Raw genomic sequence first — 25,179 nt, forward strand, 5'->3', positions numbered from 1 at the left:
CCGGGCCTCCAGAACGGATTATGATCATAAGTAGAGGTTGTACTGTAACTGGAGAAAGGAATAAAAGAGTGAGACACTATATCAGCTTTTACCCTGTTTGATGGCCACCATCTTCATGCCTTGTGGAACATAAATAGTCAACAACTGAAAGGTGAAAGTTAGTTCTCTCCAGCTGCTGAATGCACTGCCTCTAACATGGAAGCCTTTTGTGGGAGCAAGAAACTAGACAAGCCACTTCAAGAGTCTGGTTCTGGTTCTAGGCTAGTCAGATGGAAGCATAAGTGAAAACAAGTATTTCCACACAATAATAACCTGGGTGTAGGAAAAAAGTATGTATGTATTTATGGAGAATGATTCAAGAAGAGAGCGAAGGAGGAAGGCAAAGACCACCTTGGAGCCTCCCCCAGCTGCTCTCCAAGTTGTCATATGCAAAGGATTTGAGAAGTGGGAGGCAGGAAGATGAAAGAGGCAGGTAAGCAAAGAAAATACGTGTTCTAGCAGGACTGTACTGCTTCTCTCCCCCTTCCCCCCCCCACCGCCCCCATAGGCAGCTCTACTATCAACTGCCCTTTGGGAATGTTCCCAGGAGAGAGAGAGAGAGAAAAAAGCAGGCGAAGAGCTGGATTGGCCCTTCTGTTCCCTCCTCCCTGACCTATTACCACCAATAATCCTGTGGGGAAGGTTGTGGTTAGTTGCTACATTAATAAAGCCATGACAGTATTATTACTTGTAAGACATCTTGGAAGGATAGGCGTACCAAAATGTAGGGTATGAATAATTTAAATAAATGAATGTATCAATAAATAATTTAGATATATATGGTGTTTTCCTCAAACTGTATATTTCACAAGTCCTTCCCCCAAGAGGCTTAGAATCTAAAAATAGACACAATGGGAAACAGAAGGGAAGGCAGATGTAAGCTGGAGAACTCTAGTCAATCACTTTAGTAACATGCACTTCAGCTTGGTTGCAATAGTGTATTGAGACTATATATGAAATGTGTACAGCATGTGGATTGCAAATGCTCCTGAGAGAAATCTGGTGGGCATATGAAGGAGCTTGTTGGATCATGACCACTGTCTGTATGTTTCAGCTATTATTGGCAAGTCATTACCTTTCATCTTTGGCTCCCCACGTGTACAATAGGATTATCTTGTGTCTTTTTCACGTTGACTCTGAGGATGAGCAGAAGGAAAGGGGATGCCGTCTGAAAACTGAGGAAAACCTTTTAAAAAACCAAGAAAAAGAAGGGGCAAAGTTTCAAACTGCTGTTCAAAAAATAGGAATTGATTGTGGGGTGAAACATGCTCAACTAAATGAATTGTTGCAATAAAAATGGAATAAAAATGGTGCAAAATTTTGCTTGCCACTGAATACTAGCATAATGGATTGTGAGGATGGCCAAGAAAAGATGCCAAAACTGCTTATGTGCTTTAAAATACTACAGCAGTTATTGATATAATAATCCAGGGAGTATCAGATTCCTTGCATTGCATATGCTATAAGCTTCACTTATTTTTAAAGTGTTAGAAGTTGAACATCACACTCATTGGATATGCTATGGTCAAATAAAGTGAACATTGTTGAATATCTTTGAGCTCCCCACTTGAAACTCTGAGTCTTGGCCAGATAGAACAGTAATAACAGAATCTCAGGGTACTATAAATTCAGCTAGAACCTAGGTGGGGGAGGGATGCCAATTTCTGTTTGCATTATTATTAAAACTATTTGTGCAGGAAAGGCTTTTCAGCAAGCCTGATTATTTTCAGAGGGGCCCCATTTTTCAATTCTTGCAGTAGAATGGGCTAGGGTTGTGGCTGGAACATTTCACCCAAAGGGCAGCCACCAGATAGAATATCTAAAAAGAACCCCTGAGAACAGGACCTCTTCAGACTCCCTTTTCTCCTGCAGCCTTTGGTTTTAAGAGTACTTGAAACATATTGTTCATCAGGTAGAGTACTGCTCTGTGCTTGGTCCATGCGTTAGCATTTCAGTGAACACCTCTTTCCCAGGCCAAGCAGCTATTGAATTTTTTTTAAGCTTTTCAGGAAGGAGAGTATGTGAGCACATATTTAGCTGCACCAGACGCTATTGAAAGAATAATGGATTCTTTCCACATTCAGCTCCATTCTTCTCCTAATGGCCAGACTACTGGAGTGCGGTTGTGTCAAAATTATTTCATTTCTGTGTTTCAGTCTTACTTTTGCTCACCCTCTCAGCCCCAAGTGTACTTAATGAGAATGCTGAAGGCCAGAATATAAAATTCTGTGTTGGGCAAAGCCCTTTAACCTGTGGGTTTTTCCATTATTATTATTTTTTGGGGGGTCCCCCTCACTATCTGTCTGCACGATAAGACAGCATTCCTTCATGTTCTGTTCTTGTTTTCCTTCTCCGGCCTCTGCTTGATATACCTATTCCTTAACAATAGAATGCTAGGATACAGCCATTGTGAAAAGTACATCGGTGTATGAAGATAAGAGACATTTTGGAAGCTGGGTAGGATTCTTACATGGCTCATGTTACTTACAAAGAGGAAAGTGAGAAGAAAAATGTAGGAAGTCGTGAGTGCTTACCATTGAAGATGAACTTAAGCCAGGGTGAGAACAGGCAACCTCCAGCTGTTGCTGAACTAAAACTCCCATCAGCCCCTGCCAGCATGGCCAGTGGTCAGAGATGATGTGATTTCGAGTACAGGTTGGGGAAGGCTGTTGTAGGTAATGGGTGTGTATGATTTTCCAACACACTGCTTGAGGGTCTAGAATAGTGTGTGTTCTGTGAAGTGACTCCTTTCTAGTATGGATAAAACTGAACAGTTGTGGAGAACTGAATATTTCAGGTTCTTATTAGAATCCTGAAAACTGATTGACAACTTTAATTGTTTTCAGAAAAACAAGTGAGTTTAATAACCTGTGCTAAAGGCTTGGGAATCGGAGGAAAAATAACAAAGGCACAATTTTAGAGGCACTGACTTAAGGATTTTTATATCTGGGCTTAATAATTCCACCAACTTTGGCTTGCTACCTACAACATTCATTTTTTAAAAAAAGAAATAAAAGTTTTTGTCAGCTACTGAGTGTCTGGAGTAAAAACGTAGAAGAAAGCCAGAAGGAGAAGTTTTGCCTTGTAATCCTATTTCCTATGGCAGTTTCTTAACTTCAGTCATCACACATCTGAAAGAATTTTTATGACCATGTGAGACAGAGATGAAGGTAGTGAGAGAGTAGTCTAATCTTATGATGAAAGACACTCTCCTAAGGTACATGAATCACTTGCATTAGTGCAATTCATGTGGATATTTTCTGCAAGGTGTCTGAATAAAAGCATCTTTCAGTAGAAAGAGTTTTGTGAATCCAATCTGAATACAATCCCAGTCCCTATGCTACAACACTTCTCATCAAAGAGTTACTCCTGGTGTTATTCAGAGGTGCCAAAAAGGATGACACAGGTGACTCTTGCATCCTGTTCCTTTGTTTTAGCATAATATTAAAAGTGGGGACTTCTCCTGTGGGGAGTATGCACAGAAGACTGTAGGAAGATATGGAGGTTTCTGCTTAGCCTTAGATAGTTAAATTGAAAGTAGGGCTGGGTGATATATTGATCTATTGTCCAAAACCGGTTTGAAGTTCACATCATGATAATTGTTTCATAATATTTGAGCTGGCAATACAGTGGTACCTCGGGTTATGCTTCAGGTTACACACACTTCAGGTTACAGACTCCGCTAACCCAGAAATAGTGCTTCAGGTTAAGAACTTTGCTTCAGGATGAGAACAGAAATCGGGCTCCAGCGGCGCGGCAGCAGCAGGAGGCCCCATTAGCTAAAGTGGTGCTTCAGGTTAAGAACAGTTTCAGGTTAAGTACAGACCTCTGGAACGAATTAAGTACTTAACCTGAGGTACCACTGCATATTGTGAATCACAATGTGTGTAAGGGCTAGGTGATATCTAGTTTTCAACATGATGATAACTCACCAGCTGAACATTGCGATAACTCACCAGCTAAACACTGCAATGTTATCAGCAGGTAAACATTGCAATCTACCACAATGTCTGAAATAAGGATGGAACTATACAGAGGCAAGCAGGACAATGTCCTGGCAACTTGCCTCTGTATAGTTCCATCCAACTTGCATTTTCAGCTTGCGTTTTGGCTTGCCTGCTGATCAAAGTGATCATGATGAGGTGATTGGTAATATCATAATTTATCTGTTTTGGACCCTAAGTAGTAGCAGTTGCCAGGACATTTTCCTGTTCACCTCTGTGTGGTTCCTTCTTTGTTTCAGATATCGTGACATAGCAATATATCACAATGTTTAGCTGGTGATATATCACAATATTGAAAACCAGTTGTCACCCTAATTGGAAGTGTGGGGAAAGTATCCTCTTTTCAGTGCTTTTGCATATTTTCTGAATTGGTCCAGAGAGAGATGGCTATAGAACAGATCTGTTAGCTCCTCCTTGAAACCCATTCAACCTGGTCTATGTTATCTCTCTTGATGGAAAGCCCTACTGCTGTCTTTTTTTCAGTGGTGAAGGGACTTTGGTGATGAAATTAAAGCCCAAGATTTGGCTTAGCAGGTCGTGTGAACCAGCTCATACTTCACGTTTGAGCTGTGTTATGGTTCTGTGACTACCTTACCCCATATAACTGACTCTACTATCCTATTCATATGTTCTACTTCTACATCTCCACAAGATGCAAGAGGGGAGTGTGAGATAACATGTACAACTTTCTACCACCAGAACCCAATCTCCCTCCATGAATTGGAGGGATAACTCCTGGGCCAGGGAACCTTCTCTACTCATGCATGATATAGAACCCTGGCCCAGGAGTTATCCTTCCAATTCTGTGGTTAATCTTGCAAGGAGCCTACTTGAGCAGAGAAGTTTTCCTGCTGCAGAAGTTCCCTCTCCAGCTCATAGAGAGCAATGGGGGCAGAACTAGCATGGTCATCCTCACTCTCCCCTCTTGCATGTTGATTAATCACAGAAGAAGAATGCTTGCCCTGTTTATCCATCGCCACCTCTTTAAGATGTCATTGACACTGACAGTTCATTTCAGATATTTCTATTGTGCTAATGCCACTGAATATAACACTGCTGCTGCTTCAGGACTCCACGCTTCTTCTACAAATATTCCATGAAGCAGTTACTACACTATTCTACTTTTACTGTGTAAAAACATAATTCTGGAGGCTTAGCTCTAGCATCCTGTGTTTGTCAATGCAGTACACCCAAAATATTCAAATTTATTCATAACTGGTTTATTAACCTCAAGTATGTTCCATGCTAATGTTAACATAATTAGTGCAATGTGTATATAGTCTCTTCTTGAATTATTCCTGCAAGTTCTAAATGTTCATTATAAAACTGGAAAGATGTTGAGTGAGAAGCAGCACCAACACAATATGCCTATCCAGCTATTTGTTCCATTGTATTTGACCACATGGCAGTCTTTAATAGATTCCTAAATTCTCTCTACATTTCTAAAACACCATATTCAAACATGTCTTTCTGAATAGCTACTAGACCATTGTTGTTCATGCTTTGTATCTGATGCTTTTTTCCAGGAAGCCTTAATTTTATTCCATAAAGAACAGGACCAAATTAGATAAACTTGATGACAGACTCATATGTTGGTGTTCTTGGACTTTCATGCCTTGCACTACTTCCGTCCTCCACTGCTCAATAGTCTGCCCATAGCTCAAGTCTCTGTTAAGGGGAAAGCCTCTTAAAAACAGTGCTTTTTTCTAGGGGTACACAGGGGTACGCATACCCCTAAACATTTTGTGAATCTTTGTACTTTTGTCCATTTACTGTAATTATTTTTCCCGATTTGAACTATAAAATTGTGATTTTCTTGAGTCAAAATGGAGTACCCCTAAACTTATTTTTAGAAAAAAAGCACTGCTTAAAACAGAAGCAAAGTCATTGAAAATCAATCTTCCACCTCCATCTGCTTTGAATCCATTAGTCAGAACATGGGTTTTCATTCTTTATTGAAATGATTCTCCCCCCTCCATTTTTTAAGCAATTAGGTCCTTCCCCTTGTCTTGTCTTCCAATAGAAGATTGCCATTGTGTTTTTTATGGACTTCTCCATTGTCTGTGACTCTGTGTCATCCCCAAAATTCTTTTGCAGCTTTTCTTAATGCCCTACCTTGTACACCTTCCAGCTATTTTCCAGCACTAAGGATATCTCTCCCACTATCCCTCAGTGAAATTAACAGAAATGGTTTTAGTCTTTAAAACACACACTTGCACCTTAAGACTAAAGCCCCCTCTGTCCCCCACACCTACAATTATAAAAGGCAAAGGTGCTACTTTTGTCTCATGCCTCTTGGCAAGGAAGAATTTAGTGCTCTCATGAGAGGCTGTCTCAAACAGAGATATGTGACGATACTGGTTGTTAATTAAATTTAGGGCCCTTGTTGCTTTGAAAGTTGAGTTTCCATGTTTTATGGGAATATAATCTTTATCATTCAGTTTTGGAGGTGTTCTAGTTTCACTGTGTTGGGTCAGAGGAGGGAAACTGATAATTTAGGGAGTAATTAAGAGGCCTGAATATTATTCTATTAATATTTATTTATTTTTCTATTCTGATGTGTTTAGTTCTAGATTTAGCCTCAAAACTCTGAGGATCCATACTTGTTTGAACTGCATAGGGCAATATTCTTTTAATCCTGCCTAGATTTGTTTTAACACGGAAGGTTGTCGTATTTGCCAGGAATAGAATTGCAGTGCTTCAGGGTTTGTACTTCCATAAATTCTTTCATGACTTTAATTTGTATTTGATTGTTGGCAGGGTTGCAAGATTTGTATGATCTGATTGACTGACTGGGTAATTTTTTTAATTAAATATAGTTTGAACTCCCTTAAAACATGCTGCATTTGCTTATAAAGGAGTTTGAAATGAGTTTTGAAGTATCTTCCCCGCACTTGGTCATCTTTAAGTAGTTGAGCAAGCAGTTAACATTTATGACTCCATTTTAATAAATGTGTTGGAGGTCTTTAACGCAAACAAAATGTGCTATTCAGGCTAATTAAATCAATACTACCATGTAGGAACTTGCAGTTTCTGGAATTGCTCTCTTAAAGCTCAGATATAAACAAAAACCTCGTTATTTTTGTGGTGTACTACCCTGAATGAGGGAGGTGTTTCCTGCTTTATGCTGTTAGTGGAATGCATATGGGATTTTTTTGTTGTTGAAATGTGACCTGCAGCTGCATTGGATTTGAGCAGAGCTGTGTGGGGTGGCAACATATGAGAATTCCAAATTCTCCAGCCCATTGTCTCCAGTTTACAAGAGAAAAGAAGAAGTTTCATTTCCAACAATTTCTTCAGTTTCTGTAGTTCCAACACTTGGCTGAAATGTTTAATTCAACCAACGAATTAAATAGGAAGGATTCTACAGGTATTGACCCAGAAATCAATTATACATTATCCCAAATTCTCTGAGCAGAAGATAATAAAAAGCCAATATTTTGGCTACAGTCCAAAGTTCCTTGTGTACTCAGTGAAGTCTCCTATCCCATGTCAAAGCAACATACAGGGTGCAATCTGCCATTTAAGTGAATGAGTAACCTTACTTCTGGGAACTTTCAGTAAGTATAAAAGTCACACTAACAGCACATGTCTACTCAAAAGCAGGTCCCACCCTGTTCAGTGTGATTTACTCAGAGGTAAATTTGTGTAAGTTTGCACTCTAAAGGTGCAATCCTTTGTACACTTACCTGGAACTATGGATTGTATCCTACAAAATCATTACATGAGCAAGATGGCTTCTGTTTGTGTATTGGAACTACCCTACCCTTTCCTGCCTTGTGTGCCCCCTGCACTTCCTAAAATCTCATCTGGGTTGGGTGTAGCAAGGCAGGTGGAAGGGCGAAGAAAGTTATTCTTCTGACTTTGTTGGATCTACCCTAAACCTCACTGAAAATTGAACACAGAAGTGGGACTTTTGAGTAGACATACATAGGACCAGTGCTTTTTTTCTGGAGGGACGCAGGGGGACGCATACCCCTAAACATTTGGTGAATCTTTGTACTTTTGTCCATTTACTGTATTTCTTTTTCCTGATTTGAACAATAAATTATGATTTTCTTGAGTCAAAATGAGAGTACCCCTAAACATTTTTTTTTAGAAAAAAGCACTGCATAGGACCGTGCTATAAATAATAGAGTCCTTTCCCATGGATGCAAGTAGCAGAATTGCTGAGAGAGCAAAACTGGAACTATCATCTTGCCTCATTCAAGATGCACCAATTGTATATTCTGCTTTGACCCTCATGGTTAGATTCTGACCCTGATTATGCTGCTTCATTGGGTAAGCCTGGTTTCAGGAGTCAGTGTCAAACTGCATGATTCTAGTTTCTTTACAGTACATATTTCCTTTTACGTGCAGAAGACATGACTGAACATGAAGCACTATGTAGTATTTTACTTTTGCTTTGATTGAGTTATCTGTGTTAAAAACATTTGCAGGTCAAGCAGAATTTAAAGTGATGATGCAGGTCATTAGCAAAAAACAAACAAACAAATCCCTAGGTTTCATGTTTCTCCTCTGCATGTCATGATCTCTTGTCCATGTTGTGTGCACAGCTCAAAGCCACCATGCACACTGCCCAGACTTGTGCTCCCTGGAGGTCACTTTGGCGCTGCTAATGCAATGGTTTGACTTCACTTCCAGAGATGCACTCCCATTGTCTCTCAAGACAGATGGATGCCACCAACACCAACATTTGTAATACCGTCTCTTAAGAAGAAACAAACCCTGATTTAAAATGTATTCATGTAGGGGGAATCCCATATAGTATATGAGCAAATTATTGTTTCTATAGAAATAACTAGCAAAGTGATGTTGGTATACCTAACTTGAAATCTTACTACAGTTCACATTAACTTGGTTTCTGCATTTAATAAAAAATAAAGAAAATATATGCTAAACACTCGTGAAGAATACCCATTGTATTAGAGGTACAACAACAACAACAACAACAACAACAACAACAACAACAACCACCTTCTCAAATAGTCTTGTGGCATCTTCAAAGACTATTGGATTAATTATGGCCTAAGCTTTTGCAGGCTGGAGCCTACAGCACTTATGGAATAAGGGCAATGGATGAACAGGTGTATGTTTGTATGACACAGTCTAGTCATGGAAGCCATCAACATTCACCTCCCTACTAATTCCGCAGCAAGGGTTTGGGAACACAGATGTCTCTTGTAAAGTTTTACCATGTAGTGATTTTAAAGTGGAGCTCTTAAAATGGCTGTGGAATGCAGAGCTGAATCACTTCACTCTCTTTCATTCCCTTTCCAGGCATTCTAAAATGCACATTAGGACAGGACTGCTGGATGCTCATCTGTACTGCTTGAAGAAATGTGTGGTAGATTTCCTTGTAGAGAACAGGTAAGGAAAGAGGTCTTCTAGAGTCTAAATCACATGTGCATTTTAAAGTGTTTTAATAATCACATTAGAAATTATGTGGAATGCATAAGGTGGGATTTTCTGTTCAGAGATTCTTCCACTGTTGGAAGAGGGTGGGTGGGCAGAGAGAAGATACTTTTATGATTCTCAACCCCATTTAATTGCTGTGATTGGGTTTGAATGCTTCCTAAATTCCTCTTCTCTTAAAAAACAAACAAAAACACAACAAACCCTTAAGCTTTTCCCGTTCTAGCAGCTGCAGTATTATCTACCCAACCTCTGTTCCTTAGGTTAATCTCTTCCACCTCCTATGCCAACCCTGTAGTGACAATGTCAGATACAAATGCCCCTTTATGCCACACAATCTCCAAATCTGCTTTGGAGGGTTGGGGAGAGGGGGGAGCTCAGAACAGTTTTAGGAAGCACATTGGAGGAGGAAAGGGAGAGAATGGTTTGCTTAGTGATATGTTGAATACAACCCTGTCTGTATATCACCTCTGCACACTATTAGTGGAAGAAAGCATTTCTGGTGAGACACTGTGTTCAGCAATCTTGCTTTTAGCCCTCACCTGATGAAAAATCAGCTGGGCTCTGGGGAACGAGAGAAGCCAGAAGCTTCCTCCCAGGAACAGAGCTACAAAGGTGGAGGGATGATTCCAGCCCCAAAGATGGGAGGAAGGTTGCAATTTGCTTTAGCTTCATGCTTGCTCAATGCCAGCAAAGAGCTAAAACAAGCCTTTGCCCTCCCCATTGGCTCATTTTTGTCCCTGTGCCTCAGGTGGATGAACCTCCAGCTGCATGGCAGGTGCAAAGAAGGCCTGCAGGAGTCGACAGCCCCTTTCCATTTCTGAACCACAGGAGAACCGCAGAGGTGCCTCTGTTTGTCCTTGACCTTCTGCTGTGTTTCAGAGATGCAGCTGGTGTCAGAGCTGCTTCTTAGTGATGGCTATGTTCTTTTAACCATTAACTTTTTAACTGAGTTTTCCTGAAACATTGGTACAGATTGCATAGTTGCAGACACAGCTGCAAGGCATTGTACTGAATCACTATAAAGTCGACAGCAACAACAAGAAATGACATTGATCATATTGACAAAAGGTTCACTGGCCACCAAGTCTATCCAAAATTAGTTGACCACTGGTGCCATGTGTGATATGTGAAGGCTCATTGGTTTAAGAAGTAACCACAGGACTTCTGCTAGCTGAACATATCAAATGAGAGGGAAGTTTGTTCAGCATAAATGCTTGATAGTTAACTGTATCTGACAAGACCAAAGCAAGCTGTTTAGACACTTAAATTAAATCCAAACCCTCAAATGTGTATTTTTTTTATGACTGATAACTTCCCACCCAAAAGCAGTAGCAATAGAAGATGGGATATGCCACACTGAACCAATAATCTTGCTGGTTTCTTAGAGAAACCTAATACGTGCCTGCTTTCTCTTAATTCACATCTATTGGGGCTTCCTTGTTAACAAAATCAACATATTTCCATTCCTTTTGTGTGTATCTTCTGTGTGTATATTGTTTTGTGCATCTGCAAATCCCACCCCATCCTGGATAACCTTGCACATCTTTGATACATCCTGTATTCTTTAACTTGCTGTGTTTCTTCTATGAAACTGAGACCACCCACAGAGAGGAAGCAAAACAACCATTTATGGAAGAGAGCAATCCTGGCTAGAACAGTCTTTGTAGGAAAAAGTCGGCGCATTTGCCTTAAAATCAGGAGCAGCCCATAGTTGAGCCCACGGACCCTCACTTTTATTACCGCTTGCTGTAGTCACTACCGTAAATGAGATAGGTTGTGTACTTCAGTGTCTCTCATCACCTTGAAAGCCAAATGTCTGGATTTAGGAAACTTCAGGAATGCAACTCTATTTTTTACTCTTAACAAAGCTGGTGTGAGTGAGATAGAATGAAAATGAGTAAAAATTGCTGCTACATGATACGGCAGAGATAATAGTTTACTAAACCTTAACTTGTTCATGAAAAAGCCAGCCAAGGAAGAGAGGTCAGCTTCAAAAATACATCTACATGCAGGATGTTCCCTTCAGTACAATGCACTCAAATGGTAAAAGGATAGGGGCAGTACTGTATTCAACTACCCACATCTCATCAGTGCAAGGATTTCCTCTTGCACAACAGGACTTTTCCTCCCACTGTGCATACCCTGCACTCTCCACAAATCTGCTGCAAATTGTTGCAAGAACCCCTAAAACAGGTTTGGGGGGCAGTGGGGGCTGTGGAGGGGGGGAATGTTCTGTTGTGCCTTTGTGCTTTTGAATATTCTACAGCCATTTGTGAGAAAGGCAGACTTTGCATTCTGTAGTGACCTCCAGATTAGGCTGCTGTAATATGCTCTATGTGGAACTATTTGGAAGCTTCAGTTTTTGCAGAATACTGCATGTAGAATGCTGACAGAAGCTCAGCACTCTGATTTTATCATGTGGGTTCTATGTGATTTTCTGGGCTCAATTCAAGGTCCTGGTCTTAAACGTAGCTTGGAATCTGTGTGCTTTGGAAACTGTCTTATTCAAAATGTTCCTCCCTGCACATACTGAGTGTCATATGGGGCTTTGATTCAGATCCCTCAACCTTGGGAGGTGAAGCTGGTGTTAGCTATGAGTAGGGCCTTTTCTGTTCTGCCACCTATCCTATAGAGTCCATTGCTGTGCAAGATCTATTGGGAACCCTTACTCTATTGATTAGTACGATACGCTAAAACTTGGCTTTAAAAAATGCATTTGGTTAATGTTTTAAGTTTTGCTGGGTCAGTTTTGCTTACCTTTGTGCTTCTGGAATTTATTTGTTCTTAATGTATTAATCTGAATGCTTATAGGGGTACTTTTAGGGATTATTTTAATTTTGTTCTTAATACTGTTTGTAAGTCCCATTGAATCTCTTTGGTGAAAGAGGCAAGATAGAAAATTATGAAATGAATAAATTTCTGATTCTAGTCCTCATGACTCCCAGCAGAACAGGACTAGGGGGGCTGGATATCATCTATAGCAGGAAGTTCCACACCTTCCTATATCACCAGACCAAGCAATTGCCATTTATCTAGATTCAACCTGCGTTGGTTGGTTTTCATTCATTATTACAGTTAACCTCTCCCACCACCTGCCTCCAAGGAGCTCAGAGTGCTGAATACAGTTCTTCCCCATTTTATCATCCCAGTAACCCTGTAAGGTAAGCTAGACCAATAGATAGTGACTGGCTCAAGGTCCGAGCCCATTATACCATGCTGGCACTCATCTGCTCCACAGCTAAGGTAGGCAATTATTTAGTAAAATGAACCTTTGAGCCTGATTCTGAGGGGGAAAGGCATGCATTGACTAAACAAGGAGAGCAAAATAGAATCAGGCACCTGTCACAAAAGGAAGATTTGAGGATAACTTCCTCTTGAGTAACCTACCTTCCTACATATATATTCTTAAATAAACCAAACTAGAATTTAAAACGGATGAATTAGTTTTGTCTTATTTTGTCAAATTTTTAATTTTTTGTCCTTAGTGAGATTCAACAGCTATGCATGGAGCAGTTTGCTGAGTAACGTGGTTACTGTGCTCTGCTGAAAAGCAAGTTACATTCCAGCTGAAGCTCTTGGCTGGCTTGTATTCAGACCAGCTAAATTGTCACCTTTAGTGCTTCTGAAAAACAGGAATTTAAAAAACAACTATAAATGGTTGAAAAACCCTGCATTTTGATAAACCACTTCCTCTGTAGTTCCCCTTCCTCTTCCTTCAGCCAGCCCTCCAGACCTGCCTTTCTCTGGAAAAGTGTTCCAGAAAAGATCGCTTCTCCAACCTCAACTACAGTTTGAAATTCTTCCCGCGAGGGAAAAGTTGAAATGTGTCCTGTACCTCCTATGAAGAATACTGAGATTACCAGGGGGTGGGAAGCTCTGCTTCAGTTGATGAGGGTATATTTTGTCCATACGCTTCTGCTTGATTTGCTTTGTGGTATGTTGTACACAGAGGCCCCTGCAGGTTTACATTAAGATGCTGCCCAGACTAAACCAGCCCATAGCTTTGCTTTCCCTTCTCAATGCCTTTTTATCATTCACACTGTCACCTGTGTTTCCTGGCAAGGCCTACAGACTGTGAGGGAGGTCTGGCAGAGCCAAACTCCTGGCTTAATGCATGCTTTCTCTCTCTCTTTCTCTTTTCGCATGCTGAAAAGATGGCTGCAAAACAGAGCTTGCTCTGTGGACACCTAATAGAGAACACGTCAGCCGTATGGCTGGAATGTATTTTTTTGCCCTGTAAAAATCAGGTTGTATAATGAATACTTTCCTTGTGATTAAAATGCATAAAGAAACAAATTTGTTCAGAAGAAACTGAGCAAATTGCAATATTTCTAGTAATCAAAATGCAAACAAAATGTATGTCCTAATTATTTATAATGTGGAATATGAAGTTTTGTCTGTTAAGTAAATGTGCAATTAAGGATATGTGGTTGTTGTTTTTCCTTCCTACTTATGAGGAGACCACTGCTTCACACTTGCCTACATTTTAAACAGTCCCATTTATTTTATCTCAATAACTCTTAAATCTGAAGATTTACAGAGTTGGGGTTGGTCCTGCAGTAGGGGAGGACAGAGTACCTGAAAGGCAATGAAACTTTGAAGGCACTGAAGTCACCACCTCTTCCATAGGAAGCTTTTTCTCTGCTCAGCGCTACTTAGATTTCTTTGGTGCCTATGTTTCCTAGCTGGTCTCAGTTGTATTTCTAGCTTTCAGATGTGCACACTGTCAGATTTTAACAGTCTTTGTAATTGCCATTTCAGAGTGTTGTAGGTATGTGAGTATTTTGAATCATAGAACTGTATGCGAATCCTTTGATTTCTTGATATATTAAAATATGAGCAACCCCATCCAGAAGAGGCTGTTGGTCCCAGACCTGGGAACTACCTGCAAACAGCACCTCCATCTTACCTGGATTTAGCTTCAGTTTTTTTGTCCACATGCTGCTTATTACTGCCTCTAAGCTCAGATTCAATGTCTAGACTTCATCTCCTGACACTGATGGAACAGAGAGAAAACTGGATGTCATCAACATAGTGATGGCACCTCACCCCAGATCCTCTAATGACTCCATCATATAGCTGTTAAGATCAAATCCTGTTGGGCAACCACAGAAGAACTTTCATGGAACCAAACAGAAGTCATCCAGTGTTATGCTCTAGAATTGCTTTCAGAGATAAGAGCAGAACCACCATGAAACAGTGCTCCCAACTTCCAAATTCTGCAAGTGGTCTAGGAGGATACCATGGTCAATGGTATCAAAAGCTGCTGAAAGGTCAAGGAGAATCAACAAGGTCACCCCCCCCCCCTTTCTCTCTCCCAACAACGGTCAACCAGAGCAACTGAGTCAGTTTCAGGCCCAAAACCAGTCTGAAGCCAGTCTGGCTCCAAATAATGTTTTATCCAAACATACCTGGGGCTATACCACCTTCTTGAGTACCTTTGGACATTTTTGCATACATTGGGGTATATTAAGAAGCACCTTAGTTTGATTTAAGTGAGATTATTGTTTTGTTTTTTGAATTTGTTACCAGAAACAATGAATAGTTGGGAACGGGAATCTGGAATAACTAACTCCAAGTTATGGTACATCTCTGAACATGGCTTTATGGTCCCACTTAAGGTCTGTACCTGTTCTGTGTTATAAAATTCAATGGCACAGAACTGTCAGACTGTATGGAGACCCTGAAGTCATCAAACTGATCTGTGTCCTTGGACTTAATCTCTCGTCACTAGTAATATAACAGGTACACAACAGTAGATGAATGTATCATTTTGTAACCACAGCCATGTGACACTTTCAGTGGCAATATAAGCACTGCATGAGGGAAATAATAGATTTTATCCAGTGCTTCTACAGTAGACATATACTGTGGAATTGCCATGCTTTCTTCACTGTTTTTATGAAACACCCTCATGGCACCACCATCCATCATTGTCATCCTGTATTTTCTTTGAGGTTCTTCCATCTATTCTCAGACTGCAGAGTGACTTTTTTTTCAGTAGAATGGAAAAGTAGTGCAATCTCCACACTTGTGGATGCCATTTTTTTCCAGGAGATCAAACAGGAGCTGTGAGCATGGAAAGACATGAGGCAAAATGATGTACACACAGTCCAGGCCAAAAATTGTATGCCTGTTTATTTTCCCTACTGTTGCATATAACGCACATCTGCTAGCACTGCATTCTTAGCATGTCTCTGAAATTCCTAAGTTTTAGAGACGGGACTCAGTAAAGAAAGTTAAAAAAAGAAGAAGCTAATAATGGCTTCTTCCATTGTGCTCACTAAAGCCATATTGTGGGAAATCAACCCAAACCCTGTCTTTTAAGGAGTGTTGAGTCTGAAGCAGGTGGTATTAACTGGGGGCTGCATTAACTCTTTTCAAATCTCTTTTCCCTTTCCTTGAAGAGACATGTTTGGTGTGTATATATGGTAGGGGCTGTTTGCCCGCCTCCTGCATTGACATTTTAATTTGGTCCATGATATAAATATCATTTCCCTAATCCCCCTGTTCTTGGCATTGTTTTGTCTTTTTTCTTCAAAGTGAGTTGACTTTTTTTTTTTTTTTTTTTTGCTTTAAAGCAGTGGGGATTGAGGGGGGGAGGGGAATTGTGACTGGTTGCTCTAGTTTGGAGAAATAGAGAGCTGGGGGGAAACCTCCAAGTAACTGTTGTTTCATTATTTGTATTCACATGGAAATTTTTAATCTCCATCAAAGGATCAGGAGAAAATAATGTTGAGATCCAACAAGAGTGCGCCTGGTTTACACGGCATTTTTAAACGTTATTTGGCTTTATCCCTTAAAACGATGAGAACCATGAACTATGTACCAACAGGGTTCATAATTAACTTTTCTCTTTCTTCTATCCTCTTTACTTTTTTGTCCCTCCCTCCCTTCCTCTGCCCCCCCTTACATCTTTCTTATTTTTTTGAATCTGCAAAACTCATCAGGACTGAATTGGCGGGATTAATACTTAATTGACAAGCATCTGTCGGTTAGAAACCCATACTGCTATAGGTGTAACACTGGTCTCTTCCTATTAAGATCAATATGAATTTCCTGGTCATAATAGAGGTAGGAAACCTAGCCAGATCTCTGCTTAAATTCTAGCCAGATATTACCAGATGGTGGTGTAAAAGACAGACCAGAGCAATATCAAGTCACAGCTCTCTAGAAGTGTCAGGTGAACTTCCCATAGGAGGTGCAGCTGGCTTGAGAGGCGAAGGCAAAGCAGTGGCAGATATTAATAGTAGAAAGATACTAAAAAGTGGGAGGGAGGCAACAGAGGAACTGAGCCAAGAACCAAAGAGCTCTTTTCAAAAGCTCCAGGGAAGTAACTTTATAATTGTTTAGGCTTAATCCCTCAGTATGTTAAGAAACCCTACCTACAGTCTCAACAAACCTTCAAATGAAGCAATCAGTCAGGGGGACCCTGAAATTAAAGGAACAATTCTACTCTGTTGCTTTGGTCTTTGTAACTACTATTATACCTGAGAAAATAAGTGATGGTGTTGCTCTTCTTAATGAGGAGGGCAACACTCCCACCCTGTAAGCAGTGCTAAAGAAAGGATAGCAGATTTCACAGGTGGGGGCTGGCAACAATAAAAGATTTCACACTTCATCACAGATCAGTATTTAAAAAACACACAAGGCGCTATTAAAATGCTAATACTCATTAATACTGTTTTATGGTGTTTAACTTTAAACATAGAAAATAAAAATGAATGACAGCCAGTGAAATGGGAGTGACACTTGTAGTAAAAACATCTCAAGCAAGCAAGAAACAGTACAAGGAAGTATAAGCAATGGCTGTGTCCATCCCTGCCGGGGGTCAGGCCAAAGAGCACCATTTTGAGGACTAGGAGGCAGAGGAGACCATCCAAGAATTATCTGTATGACATGATTTTGGAGTAACTGGTTTTGTTGCTTTTTGGCATGGCAGTGGGCCAGTTTTTGTTACTAACAGCGTTGTCAAATATTTTTCAGGATTTAGGGTGTGTTTTGCTAAACGCCAGTTCTTGGGATCCTGTTCTGCAGAGGCGGGAATCTTGCTCTGCATGAAGGACTTTTTATAAATATATTGTAAGCTGTAGGCCTGTGGCTAATTTTACATATTTTATTTGGATAATGGAAATTTCATCCCTTCCCTGAAAACATTCATGAAGCTTCCTGTGCGATGAAGTGTAGATGTTCATTTGGTGGACATGTGTGCATTACCCTTGTCCTAAAAATATTAGCCCTCAAAATAAAAAGCCAACCCCAGAATTGTTTTAGATTTGTCTTAGAAATCAACAGATTTTGCATGCAGTTTGTTTTTCTTATTCAGTTAACCTTTTGCATGAGACTTTGTCCGTGGCAATAAGGCCAAACACCACATTTTTCAAATGAGATTTTTATGCTGCTGGGGAGTCCTGTTTCAGCCATTGGCGTGTAAGTTGCCTGCCGCTGTTCTGCTTCACTATATTCCTCCTCCTGCAGAGTTCTGCAGGCTTCAGCTGCCATGACTGCAAGTTTTCACCAACTTGTGGCTGAATTATTTTCTGTATGTGGATCAGACAGTACAATTCAATCACTTGGAAGCTATAGGATCCAGGATAAGAGGGAAAATGTCTGGGTTTTATCAGTTTGCCTCTTCTTATGCCCCATTTGCAGAGAGTGATGAGAATTGTTAGAGAACTGCTATTCCCTTCAAGGAGGTACAGTTATCAGAGCTCACAGCATCTTCAACTAACTACAGTTCCCAAGATGCTTGAAGGGGAGCCATGACTGTTTTAAGTGGTATGATGCTGCTTTAAATGTATAGTGCAGATGGCACCTATGTTATAATCTGAGCAAGCAGCTGCTGCTTCTGTCTTACCTGAAGAATCAAGATGGGCTACTTTGGCTCTTCCCATCTTCCTTCTGATTGGCCTCTGTTAGTGTTAATCCTCCTGCCTTTCCCTTCCTTCTTGCTCCAGCTCCAGCTTGCCACATTGGCTGGCAGACTTCCATGTAAGATTCTCACGCCGTCACTAGTGTTGGCAAAAGCCTTAAAGAAAATTCCAAAGGCTTTATTGCTCACTGCCTTTCTGCTAATAAAACAATACCTTCCAAAAGCATTAGACCCTGGGACAATCCACAATAAGCCCTGCTTAAGCAGCACCGAATGACCAGCATTCACATGTGATTATTTTTTTCCTACAAAATGTGTGGTAATAAGGAAGCAGGTTGATAGTGCCAAGCTAGAGATAATCACATCACTGTTTATCACATACACCCGTTTTTATTTTTTAAAGGGCAATATAATGCTAGGTAGAAGCATCCTGAGACAAGTGTTTGTCAAGCCAGGAATGCAATGATCACAACCAAGCACAGCTTTGCCATCTTCCCATTTCCATCTCTTTAATGCCCTGCTGGGCAACATTGCATCAGACAATGTTGGCCTCAGCCAAACGCAGCAATTTTATATGTAATGGATCCCATAAATGCTCTGGTCAGCCTCTGAGAGAAACACAGGACTGTCAGTTTTGGACTCAGCATAAAACCCAAGCAGGAAATCATTGCTGAATGGCACAGCTGTATGTAAACATTTTAAGCTAGTAAACTGCCTGTCTGCATACCCACATGCATGGCAGAAGGCAAGGCAGTGGGGGAGGAACTATGGTGCACTCAGATTGTAAACAGCAGGGAGAGATGCTGTGATTCAAGAATGAAGAGTTATTCATTAGTTCTTGATTATAGCCACTTTAAGCTCTGTGATTATTTCAGACATTAAGGACAGATTGCAAAATACAATGCACAGAGGAGGGTAAAATTATGACAAAATAATATAATTATGTTTAGATACTTCAGATTGCTCCACAAGCAGTGCCTAAAAATTTATAGGGTACAATTATGAAACTTTGGTTGAAAACCTCAGTGGTACCAATGCCAGGAAAATGCTGGGTTTAATCTTTACAGTAGGTCTGGGGATGAAAGCTGAAATATCCCATGGAAGTCAGTGATGGAAAAAATCAACTCTGGCTTCAAACCTAATCCAACTCCTCTATGTCTCAAGGCCATTTTGCATATTACTTTTCAAGCATCATCTCTGAGTAGGAAAAAATGTGTGTCCTGTAATATATGATGGGTGGCTTGTTCACATCAGGAAGCAAATACCACCATGGCTTCCTGATGTATGAACCTGAGATGTTCACATCCCTCTCATTTCACTTCATATATTACACTATACACATTTTCCAACACTACAAACAATTTCCATGTTTGAGAAAGTGTCATACATATGGGACTATGAGAAGACCAACTACCACAGGATTGTTCTTGGTGCATATGCTGCATCTTTTAAGAATCCGTTCAACATGTGAAATAACTCGCTCTCCATGATTTATTTCTATGATCTTCATCTTTGCTATGTGCCAACCTAGAAGCAATGCCTTTTTTCCTCCCTGAGGAAAGAACCATGTGTGGTCCAAGAGCTTGCAATTTTAAACAAGCAGAGTTAGCCTCTTATCCTCATTTCGTGAGGCAAATAAGTCAGCACTGCTGGAACATACAAGGAGACAGCAAATCAGTCCCAGGTGTCCTAGTTACAAACATAGAGGAGAAATCTATAATGCCACTAAAATTGTTTTAATCCTTTCACCACTAAATTGTTTGTCTGAAACCATGATAAGATTACAAAAAGGAACACCTACTGAGTGAAAACTGCTTAGTACCAACAATATATTTTCAGAACATAACTATTTAGCTAACCTGATCCAAAACACACACACACCTCACTCACACACGAAAACAAAGATCACCACAGCCAATCACAAACAAACAATCACACCCTAGGCCAACCCCAAACTCTCTCACCACCAAAGGAACACAAGTGAACAACACAAACAACACTGACACCAAACTCTACATACACTAAGCATAATAGAAACACCACCACCTGACCCCACCCCCATCCATCTTCCCTCCCTCCACCCCCTTTCTTTTTCCTTTTTTTTTTCCTTCTCCCCCTAATGCCTCAACAAATGAAACGGATTTGTAAAAATGTTACATGGGGGGGGGGGACCGAGGCATTACACTTCTGTAAAACAAGAAAATCCTAAATAAAATATTTTTTAAAAAAGAACATACCGTAACTATTTAGATTCTAATTTTACCCAGGTTTTTGTTGTTGTTTTTTAACTGACATGGCTAATGCTTTTGTGTTGTGAATGTGGAGTGGGACAGGGCTTGTAGTGCCTGTGCCTCTCAGAGCATCTCTGGAACTTTCTAAAGCAGGAGTGGCTAATCTGTAGTCCTCCAGATATTACTGGACAGCAGCTCCCATCATCCCTAACCCTTTGGTCATGCTGCCTGGGGCTGAGAACAGTTGCAGCCTAAGAACAACTGGACAGAACAACAGTTTAGCCAGGCCTTTCATGCATTTGTCGCAAGGGGCAAAGTGGTGCCTTCCTCAGTTCTTTTCTGATCATTGCAACATAACAGAGAACTTTATCTGAGAGTCCTCTCTGAGCTCAGTGATTTTACTCACTTTTCTTTCATTTTCTTAGTATTTTCAGCTTATTGGCTTAGACTCCATTCGTATTTTGCAAAAATCATTTTATTTTATTTTACCATCAACCCTGTGACGCAGTGGGTAATGTTTAAAAAGTACCTCATGTGTGGAAGCAGGCAAGGTTATTGCTTGATATGTCTAGTTGGGGAGCACAAGACTGAGCACTGCTGCTAAGGAAATTATCATTTTAGAGTTTATGCTTTTGGTAAAGGCCTCCTCTGCTGAATTGGTGGGGGGACTTTCCAGGGAAGCAGTATAAACGGTCTCTGTTCTGGCACTTTCCAACCCTGCTTCTGACCCCACTGTCCAATTGGCTTCTGATGACTAAGGCCTCTTGCCTAAGACTGAACATGCCACCAAGAAGACTTCCAAGCACTCAGAGGAGACAAAGCTCTTTGCCCCTTCAGATCCACGTCCTTGATTTTTATTTGCATTAAATTGAGCTTATTGTGCATAGCTTAGAATATCATTGTAGTTAAGCAGTATATAAAATGTTCAAATAAATAAATAGATTTCTGATGGACAGAAGCAGCCACAGTAACACACTGGCAAAGTCTCCCATCTCTGCTTTGGCTTCTCCTCCTACTCTAGCTACGGTATTGTAAGTACGTGGGTTTCAGTCCCAAGACCTGCTGATCTGATTCAGTTATTTACCATTCGCCCACTTGTGAGGCTACACAGAGACCTCAAAAAAAAGCAACTTGCTTATCTTACCCCCCGTGTTCTTCAAGTGGTCATCTGTATAGTATAAGAGGGGCCCTGCTGGACCAGAACAAAGGCCTGTCTAGTCCAGCATTCTGTTCTCACAGTGGCCAACCCCATACCTATGGGAAGCCCACAAGCAGAACCTTAGGGCAAGAGCGCCCTCCCCACCTGCCATTTGCAGCAACTGGTATTCAAAGACCTACTGCCTCTGAGGTAGAACATAGGTATTGTGACTAGTGGCCATTGGTAGCCTTGTCCTCTGTGAATTTGTCTAATCCTCTTTTAAAGCCATCCGTCCAAGTTATAGTTGGCCAAGTATACTGCAGTTAACCCACTCTCCTTCCCTGTCATCTTTGTTGGTTGGTATAAGGAGGCTTTGTGGAAGGTAATGAGCACTAGAGTGTTCTTGTCCAAATCTAGTTCTCTCTGTCTCAGGAGAAGGGACAGGAGCAGCAGCTCACTGGCTTGTGTCATCTTTCTGTATTATATATAAAGTATCTAATACGTGCTTGGTGCTGTACAGAAGTCAAAACCAAAGTGCATGTCTACTTGCTTACAGTTTAAAGGGTCTGCAAATGCTCTGCTCGGGTTTCAAATCCAATGGCATGAATGCAAAGATAACCACTTGAATATCAGTTATAAATAAGCAACCTATTTTTCTCGAAGTGTTTCTAGATTCAATAGCTGTATGTTGTTGTTGTTTTAACTTCCCCTAGGTCATTTACATCAATCCGAAGTGAGCTGATTCCATACTTGGTTAGGAAGCAGTTTTCATCTCCTGCACCATTGCAACAGGGACAAAACAACAAAGAGCACGACCAAAGGAAAAAGGACCAGAAACCACTAGGTTAGTTCAAAAAGGAGTATGTATGTATGTAGACAGTTTATATACTGCTTAATTATAGACAGTCTCACCTGCTTCAGCTGAATTGCACAGATCAATTGATGGGGGGCTGAGTATCCTGTACATGTGTGCATGCATGTGAGAGCCACATCCACTTTCGTTCACTCACTATTGGCATTTTGTACAGCACACAGAAATATGCATGTGAAGATGTGCTGTATGCTTTCCCAAGTAATGGTTTCAAAATATTATGTGATGTTCACTCAAATCTCATTTTTATGTCTTTTGCATATTGTACAGACATCTATAGCTTCTTGAAGGAGGATAGCCTGTTTGAATTGGGCACAGACAACCTTTGTTGGAACAATCGGAGAGGAGATATGAAGGAAGCATTCCATGAAGGGAAAGTTCGTTGTTATGTTCACATAATGAAAGATGGGCTGTGCTACCGAGTAAACACTCTTGGGCTTTACATTGAAGCTAACAGACAGGTAAAACAAAAACAAACCACATCTGCATGCTTATCTGTCTACTGGGACAATTTTGAGATGTTGCATGACTTGTGGAAGATGGAGGTGTGTACATGTTTGCAACGGTCCAATATAGACTGGTGTCCTGTGATCATAAATACACAAATTTGGGAACTTATTTTTTACCTTGTTCTTTTGTCGGGCACCCTGTGCTATCTGTTGGAAATCTAAACTGTATGGGTCAATTTATTTATTTAGTAGATCACCCTTCGTCTGTAGGTCTCAGGATAGTTTGCAATATTACAATATAAAAAACACAAAATACATAGTAAAATTTCCAATACTGTGTGTAGCTGTGGCAAAAATGCTGCAGGATTTTGTTGGTGGGTAAGGTGGGAAGTTTCTGCATCTTGGCTGCATCACTTAGAGGAAGGAGACTGAGTGGCCAAAGACTGCTCACACTTTTAAGGGATACCATTGCGTTCTCCAGATTGCCACCATTTTGAGGGCATTTAGGTTTGTACAATCAAAATAGATTAAAGTGCTCTGGTACAACAAATCCACTTAAAAAAACAACACACAGAGAGAGTTCTTGCAGTTAGGAAAGTGACAGGGAAATGCATCCTAAAGTGTGGGATATGGATGTATTGGTAGGAAGACCACCCTGAATTCTCATTGCCATGTAATATCCCTGCAAACAAAACTGTACATCAGCTCAATAAAGAGCAGGTATAGTATTACATCTATGTAAATTTTGTAGAAAGAAATCAGGATAAATGCTTAATAAACAGGTCATCTGGAGGAGCCCCAGGCATTGGACAGTAAGTTGTTCTGCCATTTGAGATGAATGGGACCTGTTCTGTGGCATAGCCGGGATGGCAGCCATTTTATGGCAGGGGCAAGAGAGAGAGAGAGAGCACTTCTGCTACCATTGTTAATTTTGAGCAGTATGGCTAAGGGGGCCACTACTTGCTGTCAGCCTGTGTAAGAAGCCACAAAGTTGAATTCATCCAGAAACTGTGTGGGTTGCCTCTAACCCGCCCCCCGCCCCCCGGCTGCCTTTAAGATATCTAAACAGTTGAAGCATTTGGGGTCAGGACTGAAAATGTGTTTGCACCTGGGTGGTAATCCCAACTAATGTGCAAATCTTCACAGGGGTCTCGATGGTCAGAGAAGATTTTCCTTGAATGTTTAACTTTCCAGGATGGTAACATTATTAAGGAAACTATGCCGAGGGAAAACATCACAGCAAAAGTCAATGAGGAGTCCTTAAAAGGGAGTGTTGTTTCTAACATTCTGATTTTGTTTTTTCATTTTTTGGTTCGAGGTGCTCTTTTTAAAAAATCTGTATATGTTTGATCTGCGTACACATCCCGCCCTAGTTTTTCTGCTTTAATTTGTGGAGTTGCATTCAGAATTCATTCACTCATTTGTTTGTGAGCATATTTAGAAGAAATGGAGGCAGTGAGAAATTTTACTTTCTTGGGCTCCATGATCACTGCAGATGGTGACAGCAGTCACAAAATTAAAAGACGCTTGCTTCTTAGGAGAAAAGCAATGACAAACCTAGACAGCATCTTAAAAAGCAGAGACATCACCTTGCCAACAAAGGTCCGTATAGTTAAAGCTATGTTTTTCCCAGTAGTGATGTATGCAAGTGAGAGCTGGACCATAAAGAAGGCTGATCACCAAAGAATTAATGCTTTTGAATTATGGTGCTGGAGGAGGCTCTTGAGAGTCCCATGGACTGCAAGAAGATCAAACCTATCCATTCTTAAGGAAATCAGCCCTGAGTACTCACTGGAAGGACAGATCCTGAAGCTGAGTAATACTTTGGCCACCTCATGAGAAGAGAAGACTCCCTGGAAAAGACCCTGATGTTGGGAAAGATGGAGGGCACAAGGAGAAGGGGACGACAGAGGACGAGATGGTTGGACAGTGTTCTCGAAGCTACCAGCATGAGTTTGACTAAACTGCGGGAGGCAGTGGAAGACAGAAGTCCCTGGCGTGCTCTAGTCCATGAGGTCACGAAGAGTCAGACATGACTAAACGACTAAACAACAACAACATATTTAGTCCACTGGTACAATAAAAATTATGCCAAAGTCAGCATTTTCTTCAGAAAGCAGAGTCTTTACCTGCAGCATTATTCTCTTAAGCCTGCTT

At 40.7% G+C, this 25,179-nt stretch overlaps 1 protein-coding gene across 2 annotated transcripts in view; it reads left to right on the forward strand.

The window, feature by feature from the left end:
* EIF2B3 (eukaryotic translation initiation factor 2B subunit gamma) overlaps window positions 1–25,179 on the forward strand; it is a 79,242-nt gene that overhangs the window by 24,757 nt on the left and 29,306 nt on the right. For both annotated transcript variants that reach the window (XM_053392599.1, XM_053392601.1), the window contains exons 6-8: window positions 9,324–9,413; window positions 22,416–22,546; window positions 22,844–23,034. In XM_053392599.1, the coding sequence (XP_053248574.1) occupies window positions 9,324–9,413; window positions 22,416–22,546; window positions 22,844–23,034 (412 nt within the window). The remainder of the gene's footprint in view (window positions 1–9,323; window positions 9,414–22,415; window positions 22,547–22,843; window positions 23,035–25,179) is intronic.

The sequence above is a fragment of the Podarcis raffonei genome, chromosome 6, assembly GCF_027172205.1.
Source record: "Podarcis raffonei isolate rPodRaf1 chromosome 6, rPodRaf1.pri, whole genome shotgun sequence".
Taxonomy (NCBI): Eukaryota; Metazoa; Chordata; class Lepidosauria; order Squamata; family Lacertidae; genus Podarcis; species Podarcis raffonei.